At 55.4% G+C, this 18,430-nt stretch overlaps 1 protein-coding gene across 6 annotated transcripts in view; it reads right to left on the bottom strand.

The window, feature by feature from the left end:
* Nucleotides 1–16,408, bottom strand: part of CELSR3 (cadherin EGF LAG seven-pass G-type receptor 3) — a 33,335-nt gene extending 16,927 nt beyond the window's left edge. For all 6 annotated transcript variants that reach the window (XR_010082330.1, XM_063412017.1, XM_063412018.1 and 3 more), the window contains exons 1-11: nucleotides 13,072–16,408; nucleotides 6,822–7,454; nucleotides 5,029–5,251; nucleotides 4,562–4,677; nucleotides 4,104–4,192; nucleotides 3,535–3,692; nucleotides 3,182–3,345; nucleotides 2,587–2,712; nucleotides 2,241–2,410; nucleotides 487–672; nucleotides 234–344 (exon numbers count right to left, since the gene is read on the bottom strand). Coding sequence is in view for 5 of the 6 variants with exons in the window: in XM_063412017.1 (XP_063268087.1) it covers nucleotides 234–344; nucleotides 487–672; nucleotides 2,241–2,410; nucleotides 2,587–2,712; nucleotides 3,182–3,345; nucleotides 3,535–3,692; nucleotides 4,104–4,192; nucleotides 4,562–4,677; nucleotides 5,029–5,251; nucleotides 6,822–7,454; nucleotides 13,072–16,393 (5,298 nt within the window). In the remaining variant the exon portion in view is untranslated. The remainder of the gene's footprint in view (nucleotides 1–233; nucleotides 345–486; nucleotides 673–2,240; nucleotides 2,411–2,586; nucleotides 2,713–3,181; nucleotides 3,346–3,534; nucleotides 3,693–4,103; nucleotides 4,193–4,561; nucleotides 4,678–5,028; nucleotides 5,252–6,821; nucleotides 7,455–13,071) is intronic.
* Nucleotides 16,409–18,430: the final 2,022 nt, after the last annotated feature.

The raw sequence follows: 18,430 nt of genomic DNA, 5'->3' as shown, positions 1-18,430 counted from the left end.
GAAGCTAGGACAGACACATGAGGCTCCGGTTCTCCTGCCTTCCAGAAACGCCCAGCAGCAGCCACTCCCCATCCTCCCTATTTAATGCTACCCCATGGCACCTCAGAGCCTTGAATGCCCAGAGGGAGTGACACCAGCAGGAAGGATGCTGGCAGCAGTTGCCAGATTTGTATTTCCAACTCTCCATGTAAATGGATCCACTGAAAAGGGAAGGCTCAGAGCAATGGACTCACCTGTATGCAGCCCCTCAGCCCATTCTTCACCTCGCCAGAGCCCAGGACTCCTCCCACATGCAGGTGTTTCACCTTCAGGCCATGCAGTTCATTTCCCACAACCACCGTGTCCTGCAGAAGGGAGTAACATGAGACAATGGGCACCAGGCCTGTCCCAGCCCTCTTAGGGGGTGCAGAGGCACAGCTCCACCTATGTTTGCCAAGCATCCCCCACAGTTTCTGTCCTGGTGCCAGGGTCTTAAGCAGCACCTACCTGGTAGAGCCCAAAGTCCAGGGTGAGGGTGATGACGTAGCGTGACTCTTGCCCACTGTGGTTGTCCCGCAACTCCAGCTGGAGGTCGTGCCATTTCCCATCACTGAGCTGCAGCTGATCCAGGAGGAGGCTGGTGCTGCGCCCTGGCCCCCTGCTCACCATGAAGGAGAGTAGGCCCCCAGCCAGCTGCAGAAAGGGAACAACAATGCCAGTGAGCAAAGACATCATCAACTGTGGCTGCTTCCAGCCATCAAAGCATGGGGAGGAAAATCCATCCCTGTGTTGTGGTTGCGGGGGGTGGTGAATTTTTCTAGGGAGATGTGTGCAGGCCAATCAATGATCAGCTTTTTTTGCTGGCACCTGGATTGGTCACTCGGAGGTTTAGACACGCCTCTGAGGACACAAAGAGTTAAAAGCAGGACTCCAGAGGGGTTCGGTCTCTTTTGGATTCCGGTTTAAGCAGGCAGACCTCTCAGGCCTCCTTCCCCCGCCCAGCCACGAGGCGGGGTGGGGGAAGGGAAACACGTGGTCGGGCTCAGGTAAGCCGGAGCCCCGGGGGAGAGAAGAGAGTGGACAGGACTCTGGAACTGAGCTGCCCCATCCAGGATGGAGGGGTGGAAAACTAGAAGTGCCTTCCGTGTGTGCTCACCCCTCCCAGCCCCCCCCTCCCTCTGGGAGAAGATGCCCAGCCACGTGGGAGTTGCCCAGCCTAGGAGTGCTTGAGCCTGCAGCCCTGCCTAGAGCTAGAAACTGTTAACTCTTGCTTGGCAGAAAGAAACTTTTTTTAGACATTGTTCTCATGACTGGTAGTTTCAGAAGAGAGAGAGAAACAGCCTGAGACCAAGATGATAAAGGAAGATGAAAAATCCTGGATGGGCAAAGAATGAAAAGAGTAGCTTTCTAAGCTGGACTTTTCTTGCATAATGTTAGCTATAAACTGAACTTGAGTCTCTTTTGAACATAAACTGCATTTTAGAGTGGATGTGGCCAGCTCGACTTGCTGTAGTAGAGCGAACAGAGAAGAGAGGAAAAGGGAGTGGTAGTGCTCTCTGCCCTCAGAGAAGAAACCCTCGGCCCCAAGGGGAAAAATGGGGAGAGCTCGGCATGCAAGCATCTTTAAAAGAGCCCTGTATGCAGCTTCAGCCTATAGACAGCGGTGAGAGCACTGGACATAAGAAAAAGAGAGCGTCACCCTGGCAGACTTCTCCGGGCAGTGCCACGGGTGACATGGAAACACATAAGGAGTGGACCCATGTTTTCTGAGGAACAGTCTGTGGTGCGAAAGAGACTCCTCTCTCCCTTGCTGAATTGAAGATTAGGTTTTTTTGAGTGGTGACTGTTTGATTTAAAACCCAAAGGTTTGGTCTGTAGAGAGTAATGTGTAGGGAGTAGAAACTAAGAAAAGAGAAGAAATGTTCTGAGAAGTATTTATTTCTGTCTCTGTGTGTGTTTAGGAGTTTTCTGTCTCTGTTCTCATGTAATGTAATAAAGTTTTGGGGTTTTTTTGTTTTCAAGATTTAAGCCTGCTCTGCTCTGTTCCTGATCACATCCCACAGTAGTTGTTAGAGAAAAAACATATATTCATAAGTGCATTAACATCTAGCCAGTGTTAACCCATGACACTCTGCTAAATGCCTCTTCCCTCAACTACCCTCTGCTTGGGATGGAGCCAGCAGGGAGAACAAGGTCCCCATGCTCTCTTGGGATAGACAGCAGCAGAGGCTGGGCCTTGAGTGCTGTGGTTGAGGCCATACCTGGCAGAGCAGGGTGGTGTACTGGCCTGCGTGGGCCTGCAGAAGCACCCCATCCTGCTGGCGCGTCCGAAACGCCAGCCCCAGGTACCATGGCACCGAGATCTTCATGTCTGCCTTGAAGTCCCAGGTCAGGACACTGTTGCCCTGAAAATAGTGGGCATGGTGCATGGCTGGAAAGGAAAGTGGAGGTGAGGAGAAGGGAAGGGCACTTCACAGGGAACACTAGAAGCAGGGACATCAGAATTAGTTCATCTCACATGGATCCATTACTCTGCTTCCACAGCAACCTCAGCACAGCCTTGTGCATATCCATCCTGCCCATGCCCAGCAGTGCCCACTCACTCACCATGGCGGCAGTCTTTGCCCCCAAAGCCAACAGGACAGAGACAGGAGTAGGTCCCCCAGCTGATGGAACAGGTGCCGCCGTTCTTGCAGGGGCTGGAGTCACAGAACGTGTGCTTGGCATGACAACCTGGAGGTATCAAAGTCAACTGTATCAGCCTCAACCAGTTCATCACCTCCTCCCAGCCCACATGGAGAGGTACCTCTGCCTGCTGGCCTTTTCCCTGGCTGTCAGAGAGGCAAGCCCTGCTGCTCAGTGTCTCCACACAGACCCTGCCTGCTCACAGATGAGGGTTAAGGCTGTTGGTGCTCCTTATGCCAGAACAAAGATACTGTAAAGCTGGACTGATGACCTAGCATCTCCCAGTTCAGTCAGCTCAGCAGACTCTGCATTTGGGTTCAGGGGACATTCCCAGAATATTAGCTGAGGTGGGCACTAGATCATTTAGGGGGATCTAAAGGCCTTGTTCACCAGCGAGAATCTGCTCAGCTCTAGTTGTGGTGCTGGGATGCTGTTATAGCCCAGCAACACCGCTGTGTGAGAAGAAGTCACTCCCTGGGCAGGAGCTGGCAGGTGGCAAGAGCAGAGGCATTGGTACCTGCAGCAGTTCCGTTGTTGGCAATGTAGGAGGCTAGGTCGATGCGTTTGCTGTCGATGAATAGGTCTCTCATGCATCCCACAAAGTCCCGGTGAGTGATAGGGAAGTTTTCTGGCAGGTTGGGGACTCCTCCAAGAAGCAAGGGACCTGTGAGGTCCAGGGACCTGCAGGATCAGAAGTCCAGGGCTTTAAGAGGTACAGTGACCTCACATGAGCCCAGACAGCTCCCTAAGTGCACAGGACTGAGAAGCAGACATCCTCAGGGACAGGCACACACAGCCAAGGTCTAGATGAAAAGGCCTGGCTCCTCAGGGAACCACCTCTCCCCACCACAGCAGTTCCAAGGAACTCACTTTTTCGAGCTGGTTTGCACACCTTCTGCAGCACAGGAGTAGTTTCCAATCTCGCTGCCAAACTGCAGGGCCACTGAAGCATCACATTCATCTATTGTTAAGATGGCCACCTTGTCCTTGGAGGGGCCCTGCACCACCCCCAGGGTGCTGACCTTGGGCTGAAAGCAAATGAAGGGTGTCAGCAGCACACATGCCCCAGACCCAAGCACCCAAGGGTTCACACAACAGTAAGGAAAGGCCTGAGCACGGCCAAGGTTCAGCTGTGCTCCTGGGTGTGTGAGCAATGCAGGAGGGAAACCTCCAGCCGAGCCCAGCAAGCAGCACCAGAGAGGGGCATGGGCAAGGACACTGCATGGAGCACATTCCTGCAGCCTCCAAGTGAGGTCCTGAGTGTCAGTCTGTCCCTGTACCCAACTGTCTGTTCCACTGCATCCACCCCTAAGGGCTGAAAACCTCCTCTACCTTCTCTCCAGAGCCCCTGCCACAGGACAGAGCCGAGAACAGGAGAGTCAGGCCATTCACTTGTGAGAGAGAGCCATGAGTGTTGGGGACAGCTGGGGCACACGTACCTTGTTGTAGTAGCGGAGCTGCAGCGTGTGCCATTGCCCATCACTCACACCCCCTGGCAGGTAGGGGCTCACCACCGTGCTGGACTCTCCTGAGGAGACAGGGATGATGGCAGGCTGAGGGAAGCCAGACAGCCTTCAGATGTTCCCACCCTTCCTAAGGCACCAAACCCACTGTGCTGATGATGGACTTGTGAAGCTCATAGTGACACAACAGGACAGAACAGCAGCAGACACCAAAAGAGTTTGTCCTGGTTTGTGCTCACTCTTAAGCCCAGGGAGAGTCCTGATACACACAATTTTCATCCCCTGTGCTGTCCAATGATGGTCACCAACACTTCTTAATCCTGCTTCCCTTAGCACAGGTTCCATCCAGGGCAGCACTATTGTCTCCCCACTCAGCACAGGCCTTCTTACAGCTCCCATGACACAAATCCCACAACAGGCAGGGCCAAGTGTACCTGTCGAGTATTTCAGCTGGACCTGCCCTTGGATGATCTCCACTGCTAGGAAGTCGTGCCTCTCATTCAAACGCCCGTTGTAAAGCAGGAGGCCGCTGGGCTCCACAGTGCTGAACCTGGGGCAGGGTAGGAAGGAGGAGAACAGGGTGTGTGCAAGGAGCATGTGGAGACCCCCTCTCCCATGGCATGCACCAGCATCCCAGCACAGGGACACTAAGATCTGAGCACAGGGCCCTGGGATGGAGGCAGAGAGCTGGCAGCAGCAAACAACAGGGGCACTGCAGGAAGGGATGAGCTGATGCCAGTGCAGATTCAGAGCCCTTTGGCTAAAGGTGCTAGGGCAGCAAAGCCAGTAGCACAGGGGTCTGGAGAGCATCAGGCAGTTCTTGAATTGGCCCAGTGTGCATGAGAGAAGAGCCAGGTGAACCAAGGATGCTGGTGTCCAGTGAAAGAAAGAGAGAACTCACGAGAGGGCAAGGGTGAGGTGGAAGCGCTGGCGCAGGCCCCGGAACATGACGAAGGATCGTGGTGGGAAGGAGCGTGTGGACACCTCGCAGAAGGGCGTCTCAAAGCCACCTGCCGGGCACTGGCAGCGGAAGCCGCTGTCGGCGCTGTTGGTGCAGGTGCCACCATTGTGGCACACGCCAGGCACACACTGCCCCGCATGGCTGTCCACTTCACAGTTCTCGCCTGCAGAAGTAAGGCCATGGGCTTGGGATGCATACACAGCAGCCACCCATGTGCTCCTTGTCTTGGGAATGCAAACCTCAGCCTGAATTCAAGACAGGGCAGCTGAAGGGAAGGAGTCTATGGAGCAGCAGAGGGCCAGTGAAGAATACGACACCCAAGTGTTCCCCAAGTGTTCCCCACAGTAGCCAGTGAGCTAGCAACCACTGCCAGCCCGGCCCAAGCCACTGGGCTGGATGTGATGCCAGGTCTGGCTGAAGGGGCAACTTTGGATCCAGTACAACAAGGGAATGTGACGGGAGGGCACTGGCCACAGCTGGGCTGCAAATCCTAAGAATGGAGAAGCAAGCCAGGGAAGTCCTGGTAATGCTGTGAGTGCCTTCTTGGGCCCTGCCCCCACACAAACCTGGGACAAGCATCTCAGTTCTGTCTCTGGGGTGCGGGAACAGCCCAATGCCACTGAGCTCCTGTTAATAGCTATAGAAGTATCACCCATGGCACCAGGAGCTTCCAAACACTGCATGCAAGTGAGAGCAACATGGGGAATAACAAATACCCTGGCACCTTGCTGGCATGGGTAACAGGGATGCCCCATGCCACCCCAACAGTGCAGTTCAGGGCATCTGTCAGCCCATTTTCCTGTGCTAGCTATCCCCACAGAACCCAAGGAACTGCTCAGCTGAAGTCCTACACCCAGACCCTGCTCCCATTACTTGCTCCATGACACACAAGGAAGAAGAAGAGATAGCATGAAGTGACAGGCAAATGAGCTCATTAACCCTTCTGCTAATGGCTGTTCATACTTCAAATGCCAGAGGTTAATTACCACTGACTCTACTTATCTCACCAGGAGCCACCTACAGAAGAGCTCCAGGCAGCCATCTGCTGCCATGCTCCCTCCAGGAAGCAAGAGCAAGGCAGGGGATTTCTCCTCAGTAGCCAGAGGCCACCTTCCCTCATCCCCCAGTTGCCAGTTCTCCACAGCCTGTTGGGAACGTTGAGCAACAAGACACTGGCTGGAGTGTGAATTCCCCTGCTTGCCCCTCCAGCTAGGACCAGATCTGCCTGGATCAGATCCTGCCTGGTGGGGCACCTAGGCCCAGTCTCTTCTTCTGTTCTAGGTGTGTTGCAGCTTAGCCACTGCACACGGGGCCAGCATGGCTCCACACCTCTGCTAGACCAGCTGAAAACTGGCACAGCCTGAAACCAGCAGATGGTCCCAGAGCCCATCACCCTCCTAGCATGGTGCACAGCCAAGAAACCTCCTGTTCCCTAGCCTAGCATAGTCTAGCTTAGTCCTCTTGCTCTGTGAGAAGAGGTGAAAAGTGATGGCCAGGGTCTCCAAGAGAGTCCTCCATGCCAACTCCCTACAAGACAGATTTCTGTCAGATGGCAACCCCAGCCCTGCATATGCAGCACCTTGGAAACACAGAGCTGGGAGCAGAGCTGGACCTCTGCAGGCACAGAGAGGCTTTGACACCCACTGCCCTGGTGGGAAGAGCACCCACCATGGTGACAGCAATGCCAAGGGCCCCACCCACTCCTCTCCCAAGGCCTCAGCCCCAGCACTCACCGCTGAAGTGTTGGCGGCAAACGCAGGTATATCCCCCCTCCTTGTGGGTGCAGATCCCCCCATTCAGGCAGGGGTTGGAGTAGCACAGATTGATCTCTGTCTCGCAGTAGTCCCCTGTGAAGCCTTGGGGACAGCGACACCGCAGGCCGGTGATGGGGTGGATGGGCCGAAAAAGGGTGGAGTGAGAGGCAATGAAGGGGGCGGAGCTGTCAAACTTGAGGACGGAGATGCACTTCATGTAGTTCTGGCAAGGCTCCCGCAGGCACACGTTGTCGTCGAAGGGCAGCACCTCCAGCATGGAGGTGCCTGTCAGCACCATGCGCTTCATGTACAGCTGCTCCTGCAGCTCCTCCGAGCTGAAGTAGCGCCCGCCCCATGGTGCCAGGGCTGAGAAACTGACATTGAGTACCATGCCACCCACGTCTGTGTCATTCTGGATGTTGAAGATAAAGATGTCCTCCTTGGGTGTTGCAAGCACAGTGGCCACTCCTTCCAGAAAGGTGGACAGCAGTGGGGAGAGGAACTGCTCCTGCCACATGTTCTCCAGCCGCACCGTAATGCTGTTGGCCAGCATGTCCTCTGTGATGATGATGACTTGCAGGGTGCACTGAGCTGTCACACTGTGGATCCCATCTGTTGAAGGAAACAGGAACATGCTGCAGGTCTCTGCCTGCTGCTTGGAGGATCTTCTCCCTCCCAGCCCAGGGCAGAGCCCTGCACCCCAGTGTGGCCCCCAACAGGTCAGCATTTGGTAAGGAAGCTTGGAGCCACAGCCCCAGAGGCTAGCAGGGGGCCACCTGGGATGGAGGGGAAGTGGCTGATGTGGCTGCACCTTCTACCTCCTGTCAGGCTCTCCACTGAAAGAACTCTCAGGTTTTCTCTTTTCCTGGATCTGAGCAGCAAACAGCTCTCAGGAACAAAGGTGCTCAGGAACAGAAGGAAGTCCCAGCAGGAGGCTTGGCAAACACAGGAGCTGATGCCAGGGCCTGGGGTGTTTTACTTCCCTGCTGTGCCCTGTCTGCCTTCCCTATGCTGCCTTTTCCTGTGGTCTCGTCCTGCCATTTCCTTCCTCTCTTCTCCAGGCTCTCCCAAGCTTTTGTGCTTGCCTCCCTGCTTCCCCCCTTCTTATTGTCTGCTCTGCATCTCTTCCTCTCTCAGCCCATCTCTGGTTCAATTCTCTTTAATCTCTATTGTCCTTGGAAACAAACTCCTTCCCTTTGGGATCCTGCACCCAGGAGCAATCTCCCAAGCAGGAGCAGAGGAGCACACAGGGACACTCAGAGCATGCCTGCCTGCTCTCTCCCAGACCTTGGCCAGCAGCAGCAGCTCACCCACCACACATCGAGTGCACTCTCAGCCAGCGGTTCAGGCTGCAAGGGGCACAGGCAGCACAGCACAGCCCAAATGGGCAATGGTGCAGCTTCCATCCTGGCAGACCTGTGATCATGGGCCCTTCCCTCACCCCACCTACCCAACTCCCGGAGATCCAATGTATCATGATACTCCAGGATAATCCAGACACCTCTGCTAGCAGCTTTGGCCAGGGCAACCAGCTGGGAGAAGCCTGTCTGCTGATCCCCAGGAAGATGCCTCCTATCACCTGGTCCCCTCCTTCTGGGCCCCCAGCACAGGCTCCAGCATTCAGACCCAGATATCAGCATGGCAAGGAAAGACTGTGCCAACCTTGGTGGCCCCAGAAATGCTCGATGGCGCTCATCAAGAACCTCACTGCTCTTGAAATGAAGCAATCCATCTTCCAGCCCCTTGCTAGCACCCCGACACTGGTGCCCCATGGGCATTAGCAGAACACAGCTGTCACCTGTTGTTCCCATCTCCCACCCTACATTCACCTGAGAGCCCCAAACCCCCACATTTCCTTGGAAAACTGGCTCTCCAACATCATACCAAGACAACAGTTACATTACCACATCTTAACAGTGACTACCATGACTAACCCTGGATCCCAAGCCTTGTTGTAACCTCACCTATGTGCTTCACCTTCTCCAACCCAGTGCAGGAAGGCATGATGAGCACAAGGATTCCTGGCACCCCAGTCAGTCCCATGCCTGGTGAGCATCAGGTGTGCAAATGCCAGCCACTCATCTTCATTCATGCCGCAGCTCCAAGCCTCACTTACAAAGCTGCCTTTACTGTTCTCCTCTTCTCATGGATGCTGTGCTGCAAAGCCTTTTGATTTCCCTTAGCCCTGTTTGAAGTTTGCAGTGCAGGAAGATTTACAAATTGAAACATCTCCCTTTCTTCCACCTCTCTCTTCTACTCTTCAGAAGGTGAAAGCTTTCTAGTGACCCTGCAAATTCCTGCGCAAGCAGCAGCCTGTGCACTGGGACTGGTGCTCTGGAGATAAGGCTGGCTCCAAACTGGGGGAGCAGCATGCCAGTATAGTGACCCAGGAGCTAATCTCCTGGAGGAAAGGGTGGCTGCTTCTCTCTGAAGTCAAACTGCTTCCACCCCATATGGAAACAAGGTGAGAAAGCACCCCTCTCTGTGACACCCTGCCTGCTCTGGCACAGAGGGCAGCATGAGCAGCAGCAACTAAACAGCTCCATTCAGCATCTGGTGGGACATGCCACGGTATCTAGATCTCTCTGGGCCCAGGGCAAGGAACTGGCATCATCACCTGCGTTTGCCAAGGCACATTCTCTCTGCAAGAGGTTCATGGGGTATTAAGACCACCTAAACCTTGGGAGGCAGGAGTATGAGGAAAGCTACAAGTCACACCTGGCATAAGATGCTCCCCAAGCCACCATCAATCCGGCAGCTCTCCCTGAGGAACCACCTGGTGAGACAGTATCTCAGGATGCCACTACTTTGACACCTCCTCTCCTCTCCTCTCCTCTCCTCTCCTCTCCTCTCCTCTCCTCTCCTCTCCTCTCCTCTCCTCTCCTCTCCTCTCCTCTCCTCTCCTCTCCTCTCCTCTCCTCTCCTCTCCTCTCCTCTCCTCTCCTCTCCTCTCCTCTCCTCTCCTCTCCTCTCCTCTCCTCTCCTCTCCTCTCCTCTCCTCTCCTCTCCCTTCCCCCTCCCCCTCCCCGAAGCAGCCACAAGGCCCGGGGACAGCTCTCGCTCTCCCCAGGGGCTGCTCAGCATCCAGCAGATATCTGTGTAATTTATGGTTGTTATTAGGCCTTGGCTGACATGATGCAGAGGGCATCCTGGGGCAGGCTGGAGACCAGACTTGCTCACAGGAGCAAGGAACCTGTGTCTGGGGAAGAAAGTGAGTTGGGGGGAACCTGATGCCTTTGGCATTGCCCAGCCCACAGCAGGAAAGCCAAACATCCCTTTCCTGGTTCCCCACACCAATGTGGAGCCAGGCCTGGCCCCAGAGCCCTCCTCAGTAAGCTCCCCTCTAAGACTGTCCCACCTCAGCATCACACTCAAAGCTGCCATCACCCTCCATGCAGAGGGAAGCAGATGATTAAGAGAATGACCTGCTGCAAATGGAGAAGGATAAAAAATAAAGCTACCAGAAGAAAGCCCAAAGCTGGCTGGAGGCACTGACCCCCCATGGGAAGCATTTTAATCATGAACGCTCAGCCTTTCTGATTAAATCCTGTGGCTGGAGAGCTGGTGCCTGGTGAATATTCATGCAGCAGTGAGGAGTCCTAGAAACACAGCTACAGGGAATGGAGCAAGGAAAAGGGACAAGGGGCTCTAACCGTTGTGCTGAACAGCATAGGGCCATTGTGTTTGCAATTCCAAGACTGACAATTACCACCTTCAAAAGCAAAAAAGCTGAAGAAGCTTTTTTGTCCTCCTCTGAGTGGTAGCAACAGTGTCCAAGACAGCAAAAGCCACTATTCTGACTGCAGTGGCCACCCAGAGACAGCAAGGGTGCTCTGGGGACAGACAGGGTGACTTTCATGTTTGCAAGTGAGGAACAGTAAAACATTTCCAGACAGAGAAGTCAGGAAAAGAGACAGGTATCAGTATGGTGAACATTCTTCACCACTGCTGAAGGGCTTTGGCAGATCTCTCAACATTTAGATAACACTTTACCAGTTAGGAGATCGTGAAAGTAAATCAGGCTCCCGTCACCCAGCACACAAGATGAATGTCATTCTCCTGCAGCTGAGCTTCCATACTTGCCACCACGCCCACAGAAACCAGTCTGAAATGGTTTAAAGTCAACATGATGTCAGGCTCTTACACTGCTCCAATTCCACAGTACTGCTGGCTATGGACAGCCCCTCCATCCTACTGTCCTGCATCCTCAGCAGCCAAGAGCAGATTTTAGCAGCCAGAGGTGTCCACACACCTCTGAGAAGCTGGGGTCAGTTTTGAGGCTATCAGCCTGCTGGAAAGGCACTGGTTTGTGATGGCCCAAATTTTCTGCCTCCTACAAGGGGCTGAGCTAAGAATACACACAGCTCACAGGCAGGAAAAAGGGCCCCTTTGCCCTGTTTTTTAGGGGATTCAGCCTCCCTCAAATGCACCATAAAGGCAGGGAAGCCTCTCCCTCCTAGGATGTTGACCCTTGGGGCAGCCACGTAGGAGCTACTGCTGCCTTGCAGCAGCAGGAAGGTGCTCTGTCATGGCACAGCGTCCAGGGCAGACAATGCAGCCGGGTCTGAATGCCCTGGCTGCCAGCTCCACAAACCCATCCTCTCTCTGTACATGACAGCATGGGGCCGGCGGAGCTGCCAGCTGGGTGGGGGGCTTCCAACAACAAAGACTGAAAAACCAAACAAGACTTCCACCTCCACAACCAATATAAAAGCCAACAAAAGGCCCATTTTCCACCATCTCACTTCCCTTGCCAGAACAGCAATTTTCCTCTTCCATCTTCTCCCCTCCTTCATGAGCACACCTCTTCTATTCTGCCTTCCCACTGGAAGATGACGACATTCTAATTGCAAGGGCCCCCTTACCACGAGGCAGCTCGATACAGGACTTCAGGATGTGATTGTCTTCTGTCTTTGTGCAGGGCTAAGTGTGTGAGGAGACAGGGCTTGCATAAACATACTGTGGCAGAAGCTGGAAAGGTAAAAACCACCTCCAGCTCCAGCAATGGCACGTGTTTGCCTGCAGTCGCTCTGAGCCGGCCCTGTGGCTACAATAAGCCCCCACAGAACCCCTGCCCACTGCCAGACTGGTGCTGCCATGTACAGATCTCCTTTTAAAGTCCCTACTCCATCTTTTGAAAGAGATCCTCCTCTCACAGAATTAGGCAGATCAAGAGAGTGAAAAGGGAAGGCAGCTGCTAGCCGCTGGTCAGCGGAGCATCACAATTTAGAGTACAGCTCCCCATGAACTCCTGGCAATTCAGTGCTTGGCCCCTTCAGAGAGGGCTCTTGCCCTCCCTCCCACAGCTGCTCCACGGTTCAGCAGTGGACAGATGCCTCCATTTCAGATCATGCATCCACCAGCTAAGAAAGGCTAGTGGTGAAGGCAAAGCTCAAGCTCTGGGAGCTCCAGGTCCAAACCCTGCTTGCTCACAGGCAAGCCCCAAAGTCCACCTTTGTTCTGTCCTCAGCTGGGCTAGAGGGCACCCCAACACCTCACAAAGCCACCCCTAGCTACAGCTAGCATCTACAATTGGATACTCCAACAACGCACACTATGCAAGAGTTCCAGGCACTGCACTCAGGTTTGTCACAGCTGTCCCCTGCAACACTAAGTTGGCTGCAGAAAGGTGGTACTAGGCTTTAGAAGCCACCTCGCAAAGCAAGTTTCAGGTGCGAAAGCCAGAATCCAGACTGAACTGTTTGCTACTAGCAGATGGGTGGCTCTTTAAGAGGGCTCCTTCTGCACTGAGCTCAATCTCTCTCTCCTGTGCAGCACCAGGGAAGCACTCGGTCTCGGCAGAGAGAAGAGCCACCTGCGCTTGGGAGCAAAGCAGTGTACCAGCCCCTGGGCCAGCAGCCTGGCCATCCTGGGAACCACCTTTTTCCTGGGCCAGCACCCTATGGCACACAACACAGTCTGGCAGGCCACAGCGCCTCACCAGTAGCCAGAAGTGATCTCACAGCTCAGTAATGATGCTTTGTTCTTACAGACCATTTCCAGCCTTTGCCCCTTTACAGAGAACTGTAACACTGTAACTCAACAGCCTGCCTCCCATGCCACCCTTAACACCACTCCAGTAGTACTCTCTGACTGGAATGGACTCCCAATCCAAATCTTGTTACCAGTCCCCAACCCAATCCCCAATGCACAATGGGCTGCCCCAGAGGGACCTCGCTGAGCCCCTCAAAGGTACTGTACTGAAGATTTAATGATTTTCACCCCCTACCTGTGACAGTCACCAGCATGGAGGCCACAAGCGGACGGTTGTTGTCCAGCTTACGACTCAGCCTCAGTTCCCCGCTCGACTGATTTACAATCAATAAGCGTAGTTCATTTCCCCGCTCAAAGGTGTAGAAGAGGCGGTCAGATGCATCTGGGTCATATGCTGGGACCTTCCCTATGACCCCCGAGGGGAAGGTGTTGGACTTATTGGACACGTAGTTATTGAACAGGATTTGGAAGTTCTTCAGAACAGGGCTGTTGTCATTCTGGTCAATGAGTTTGATGTGGACTGTAGCTCTGCTGACAAGAGGGGCAGAGGTGGCCTGCACTACAATCACATATTCGGATTTTGTCTCATAATCCAAGTCTATCAAGGCTGTGAGCTCCCCAGAAAAGATGTCCATCTGAAATATCTCAGGGATGTTGCCTTCCACAATTTGGTACATGATCTGGGCATTGAGTCCATCATCTGGGTCAACAGCTGTGATTTGGGCCACCACAGAGCCTACAATGCTGTTCTCCTTAACCAAGACCTCAAACTCTTCAGCAGGAAAGACAGGGGCATTGTCATTCACATCCTGAATGGTAACCTGGATGTGGACAGGAGTTCGCTGAGGAGGGATGCCCCTATCAACAGCATAGGCAGTCAGTTCATAGACAGGAACGTTCTCGCGGTCCAGCCTGCGCACAGTGCGAATGATCCCCGAGGTGGGCTCTATGGTGAAGTCCCCATCCCCATCCTCCCCATTCTGGAAGGTGTACTGCACTCGCCCGTTGGTGTGGGCATCCCGGTCGGTGGCAGAGATCTGGAGCACGCTGGTGAAGGGAGGTGCATCCTCAGAGATCATGCCCTGGTAATGAGGGCTGACAAACTGGGGGGCATTGTCATTAACGTCATTCACCATGATTTCAACATATGTGGTGTCCGCCTTTTGGGGGATCCCATTGTCCTTGGCAGTGATAGCCAACGTATATGTGACCTGGTCCTCATAGTCCAGTTCTGCCTGGAGAGTGATGGCCCCAGAGTCTGGATCAATACGAAACTGAGGGACATTGTCTTCCAGGTAGTATGTGATGCGAGCATTTTCCCCCACGTCATCGTCCGTGGCACTGATCACCACCACAGTGCTGTCCACAGGCCGGTCCTCGTTGATGCTCACGGAGTAGTGGGCACTCTGGAACACGGGCCGGTGCGTGTTGGCATCAGTGATGTTGATGTGAACGTGGCAGTTGTCACGCAGGGTGCGATCAGAGGCTGTCACGGTGAGCACATAGCGCCTCTCCTGCTTGTAGTCCAGTGGCAGAGATAGAGTGATGAGCCCCAGCCCACTTTGCGTGCTGATGGAGAAGCGGTTCCGTGTGTTGCCTCCTGTGATCTGGTATGTGATGGCACTGTTCACATCCCGGTCAACTGCTGTGACGCTGAGGACGCTGGTCCCCACAGCCGCATCCTCATTCAGGCGGATGAAGTATTCCTTCTGGGTGAACTCAGGGCGGTTGTCGTTGACATCCATGACAGTAATGGTGACGCTGGCCGACGCCGATAAAGATGGAGAGCCATGGTCATGAGCCTCTACCCCAAAAAAATAGTGCTCGACCAATTCCCGGTCCAAGGGCCCACTGACTGTGATCCACCCCGTGGCACTGTTCACCACAAAGGGTATGTCAGCTGAGACCCCTGTCAGTTTGTACTCCAGGCGCGAGTTCTCGCCATAGTCTGCATCCACGGCCTGGATGTGGATGACAGAGTGGCCAAGGGGAGCATTCTCCAGGACAGAGATTTGAAAAGGGGTACTGACAAAAATAGGGGCATGGTCATTGATGTCCATCACCTGGATGCTTGCCATGCCAGTGTTGTTAGAAAGAGGAGGACGCCCCGCATCCTGAGCCCGAATCCTCAGGGCATACTCCCGCTCCACCTCAAAATCCAGAGGGGCCACCACCTGTATTTCCCCAGTGACACTGTCAATGGAGAACTGGCCCCTACTGTTCCCACTGATGATGTTGTAGTGCACCAGCCCATTGTTGTCCTTGTCCAGGTCCGTGGCAGTGACACGCAGGATCTCAGTGTGCGGCCGTATGTCCTCCCTCACTTGGACAACGTAGCGCTTCTCGCTGAACTGAGGGATGTTGTCATTCTCATCAAGGACAGTGATGTAGACCTTCACAGTGGCAGAGCGGGGCCCCGGCTCCCTGCCCTGGTCATTGGCTTCCACCACCAGGGAGTACTTCTCCATCTTCTCCCTGTCCACTGGCCCACTGGTGGTGATGAGGCCGGAGCGAGGATCAATCTCAAAGATGTCATAGGCAGCTCGTTCATTGACAAAGCGGTAGCGGATGTTGGCATTGGGCAGGGAGTCAACATCGGTGGCCCGCAGCTGCAGAATAGGGTATCCCTCCTCAACATTCTCCCGGATGGTCTCCCTGTACTCGCCCTGCTCGAAGACGGGGTCGTGGTCATTGCGGTCAGCCACAGTGATGGCCACCATGGTAGTGGCGGAGAGCCGCGGTGCCCCGTGGTCAGTGGCTGTCACTCGGAAGTAGTGCAGGTCCATGCTCTCGCGGTCCAGGGCCTGGGTGGTGGAGATGAGCCCGGCCCGCGGGTCGATGCTGAACAGATCCCGCGAGCGGCTGTTCATCAACGCGTCCATGGAGTACACCAGCCGCCCCGCCTCTCCCCCGTCGGGGTCCTGGGCCGCCACCGCCACCACCACCGTCCCCGCCGGCTGGTTCTCCGCCACCTCTGCCTGGTAGTTGTACTGGGGGAACAGCGGGTGGCGGTTCGGAGCTGCGCGCCGGCCCCGGTGCCCTGGGGCCGGCGCCGGGACCAAGGGCAGCCGGGGCGGCCGGGCGGCGCGGGGCGGGCACCGCGGCGGGGACCGGCGGCGCGGCGCCGGGGGCAGCCCCGGGGACGCGGCCGCCGCCCGGCACGGCACGGCAGTGGGGCAGCCCCAGCGGGCCGGCGGCCCCCAGCCTGCCGGCGGCGGCGACGCGGTGGCCCCCAGCCTGGAGGGGAACAAAGAGAGCAGCAGGAGCGGTAGCAGCACCAGTAGTAGCGGCGGCGGCGGCTCCCGGTGGCGGCGGCAGCAGGAGGGGCTCGGGGCGGCCACCGGCTCCTCCGCCACCGCCATGGTGCCTCGGCGGCCGCCGCCCGGCCCGGGCGCACAGCGGTGGCCTCCGCGCAGCCCCGGCTCGCGCCGGCGATGGCCGCCCCCTGCCCCGCCGCCGCCGCTGCCGGGGGTGGTGGCGGCTCCTCCCGCAGCCCCAACATGGCTCCCACCGCCCCGCCCCGCCCCGCCGCGTCCCCGCCCGCCTTGCGCCGCCATCTTGAGCGCGGGCGAGCGGGCTGTGGTGGGTGCTGCGTGCCGCGGGGGCTCTGGGCACTCTGCGGAACACGTGTTCCCGGGGCCCGCCGCAGCGGGTACTGCTGGGTGGTCGCTGTCTGCCCTGGAGCGGGGTGTGCCGCCCGCGAGTAAGCCCCGCGGGCTCAACGCTGCCGGCCACGTCTTTGCGAGGGGCTGCACCGGCCGGCCCCGGGTGAGGGGCTCTCGGAGCCTCCCTGCCAAAACCGCAGGGCCCGCGGACACCGTGCACACAACATGCACCCGGTGAGCCCACCGACCTGCTGCTGCGGCACTGCCTTTGCACAAGGCACCAGAACGGTCTCCGTGCCACCGCCAGCGTCACCGCCAGGGCGACGCTGTGCCCCTGCGCCCGAGGTGAGCCCGCGGGGACTCTGCCCTGCCGCTGTCACAAAGGGCAAGGCAGGAGAGTGCCTGCGGAGAGAGAGCGGTTAGACAGGAGGCACTGCCATGTCTTGGCAGCCCCACGGGCCTCTTCCACTCCCTCGTGTCCATCTGGAAAGCAGCACCGCGTTGAGCGTCTACAAGTTGGCTTTTACTGTGTGGATGAGGATGGGTTTCCCCGTGTCCTGCTCGTCCAGGCAGTGCAAGTGGTATCACAGCCCCTGCGACCCGGCTCCCCACCCATGGGCAACCAAGTGCATGGCACAAATTTAGCTATCCCACTCTGCTTCCCTGGCACAGACCGCATGAGGCATCATCACCAGAGAGGAAGTTGCAGATTTTGCTTTCTGCATCCCTGATACATAAAACAAACAAACAAACAAACAAACAAACAAGCAAACAAAAAAACCCACCAAAAAACCCACCACAAAACAAAAAAAAAACCCCAAAAAACCACCACCAACAACAAAAACCAAAAAACCCCAAAACCAACCAAACAAAAAAAGCCCACAAAAACCTACACAAAAAAAACCCCCAACCCTACATTTTTCCAAGGAAAATAGTTTGAGGCCTTTGCATTACAATGATTCATTAATGCATCAGCTTTGTAATTTAGTTGTTGGTTTGATTCAATCAACTAATATCCCATCCTAATCCACTGGAGCTCGTAACAGGTTTAGGTCTTCATTAGTATTTCATGTGCCAGGGTAGAGGGACATCCTTGGCCGTGTCCTGCTGAAGGAGAGGGCACACTGGGGCAAATGATAGGGAATAAAGAACCGCGTCAGGGAGGAAAATAGAGCATATCTGTGAGATTGGGAAGTTTCAGATGGGATAGGAAAGGGCAGGGCATACATGGGACATGTGCCTCCATGCACATCCCAGCTCCAAAGGGGCTTCAAGAGCCTCCTGTGCTGCTGTGCTGGATGTACTGTATTCTGTATTATTCAGGGTGTGTAGGCTGGAGAGCAGGCGGACCCCCATATCAACACCACAGCCAGGCTAGACATCACTGGCTGCACTTGTTTGGGCCCTGCATAGCTTCCAAAACAAAGTCACAAAGTCACAAATCCATTCCACCAGTGGAATGGATTTACACTGAAGGTGGCGCTCCGCTGCCCAGTTGTCACTCCCAGCACTGCAGGAGCCATACTCACTCTCCAACATATTCCCACCCCACAGGAAACACATGGCTGTGCAAGGTCCCACTGTCCCTTTGCAGAAATTCAACTGGCTGCTTGGGAGCTGCACACTGCTTTGGACAGCACAGGCCATCTGCACAGCAAAGAAAGTTCACAGGAGATGTGTTGGCCCCATGGCACAGCAAATCTGGGGACCTTAAAGGGGTCCAAGCTGTTCTGGTGGTGCCCTCTGCTCCAGCTGTGGCTGTAACATCCCACATGCTTCTGCCACAACATTGAATCCTGATATCATCAGTGCTTTGCTTCTCTGCTCCATGTTCCAGTGCTTCCCCACAAGCCATGCCCACTACCAGCTCTCACCCAGCTTTGGTTCCACCAATGGTGACAGATGGTCCCCTAGCAATTATTGTTAGTATAAAGGAGGGGGTGTAAAGATCACATGCTGTGCACTGATCAGGAGTTTGACAGCAAGCAG

The sequence above is a fragment of the Prinia subflava genome, chromosome 14, assembly GCF_021018805.1.
Source record: "Prinia subflava isolate CZ2003 ecotype Zambia chromosome 14, Cam_Psub_1.2, whole genome shotgun sequence".
In the NCBI taxonomy this organism is placed as follows: Eukaryota; Metazoa; Chordata; class Aves; order Passeriformes; family Cisticolidae; genus Prinia; species Prinia subflava.
Note: the sequence above shows the minus strand (reverse complement) of the source record. Positions and strands in the feature narration are given on the sequence as shown.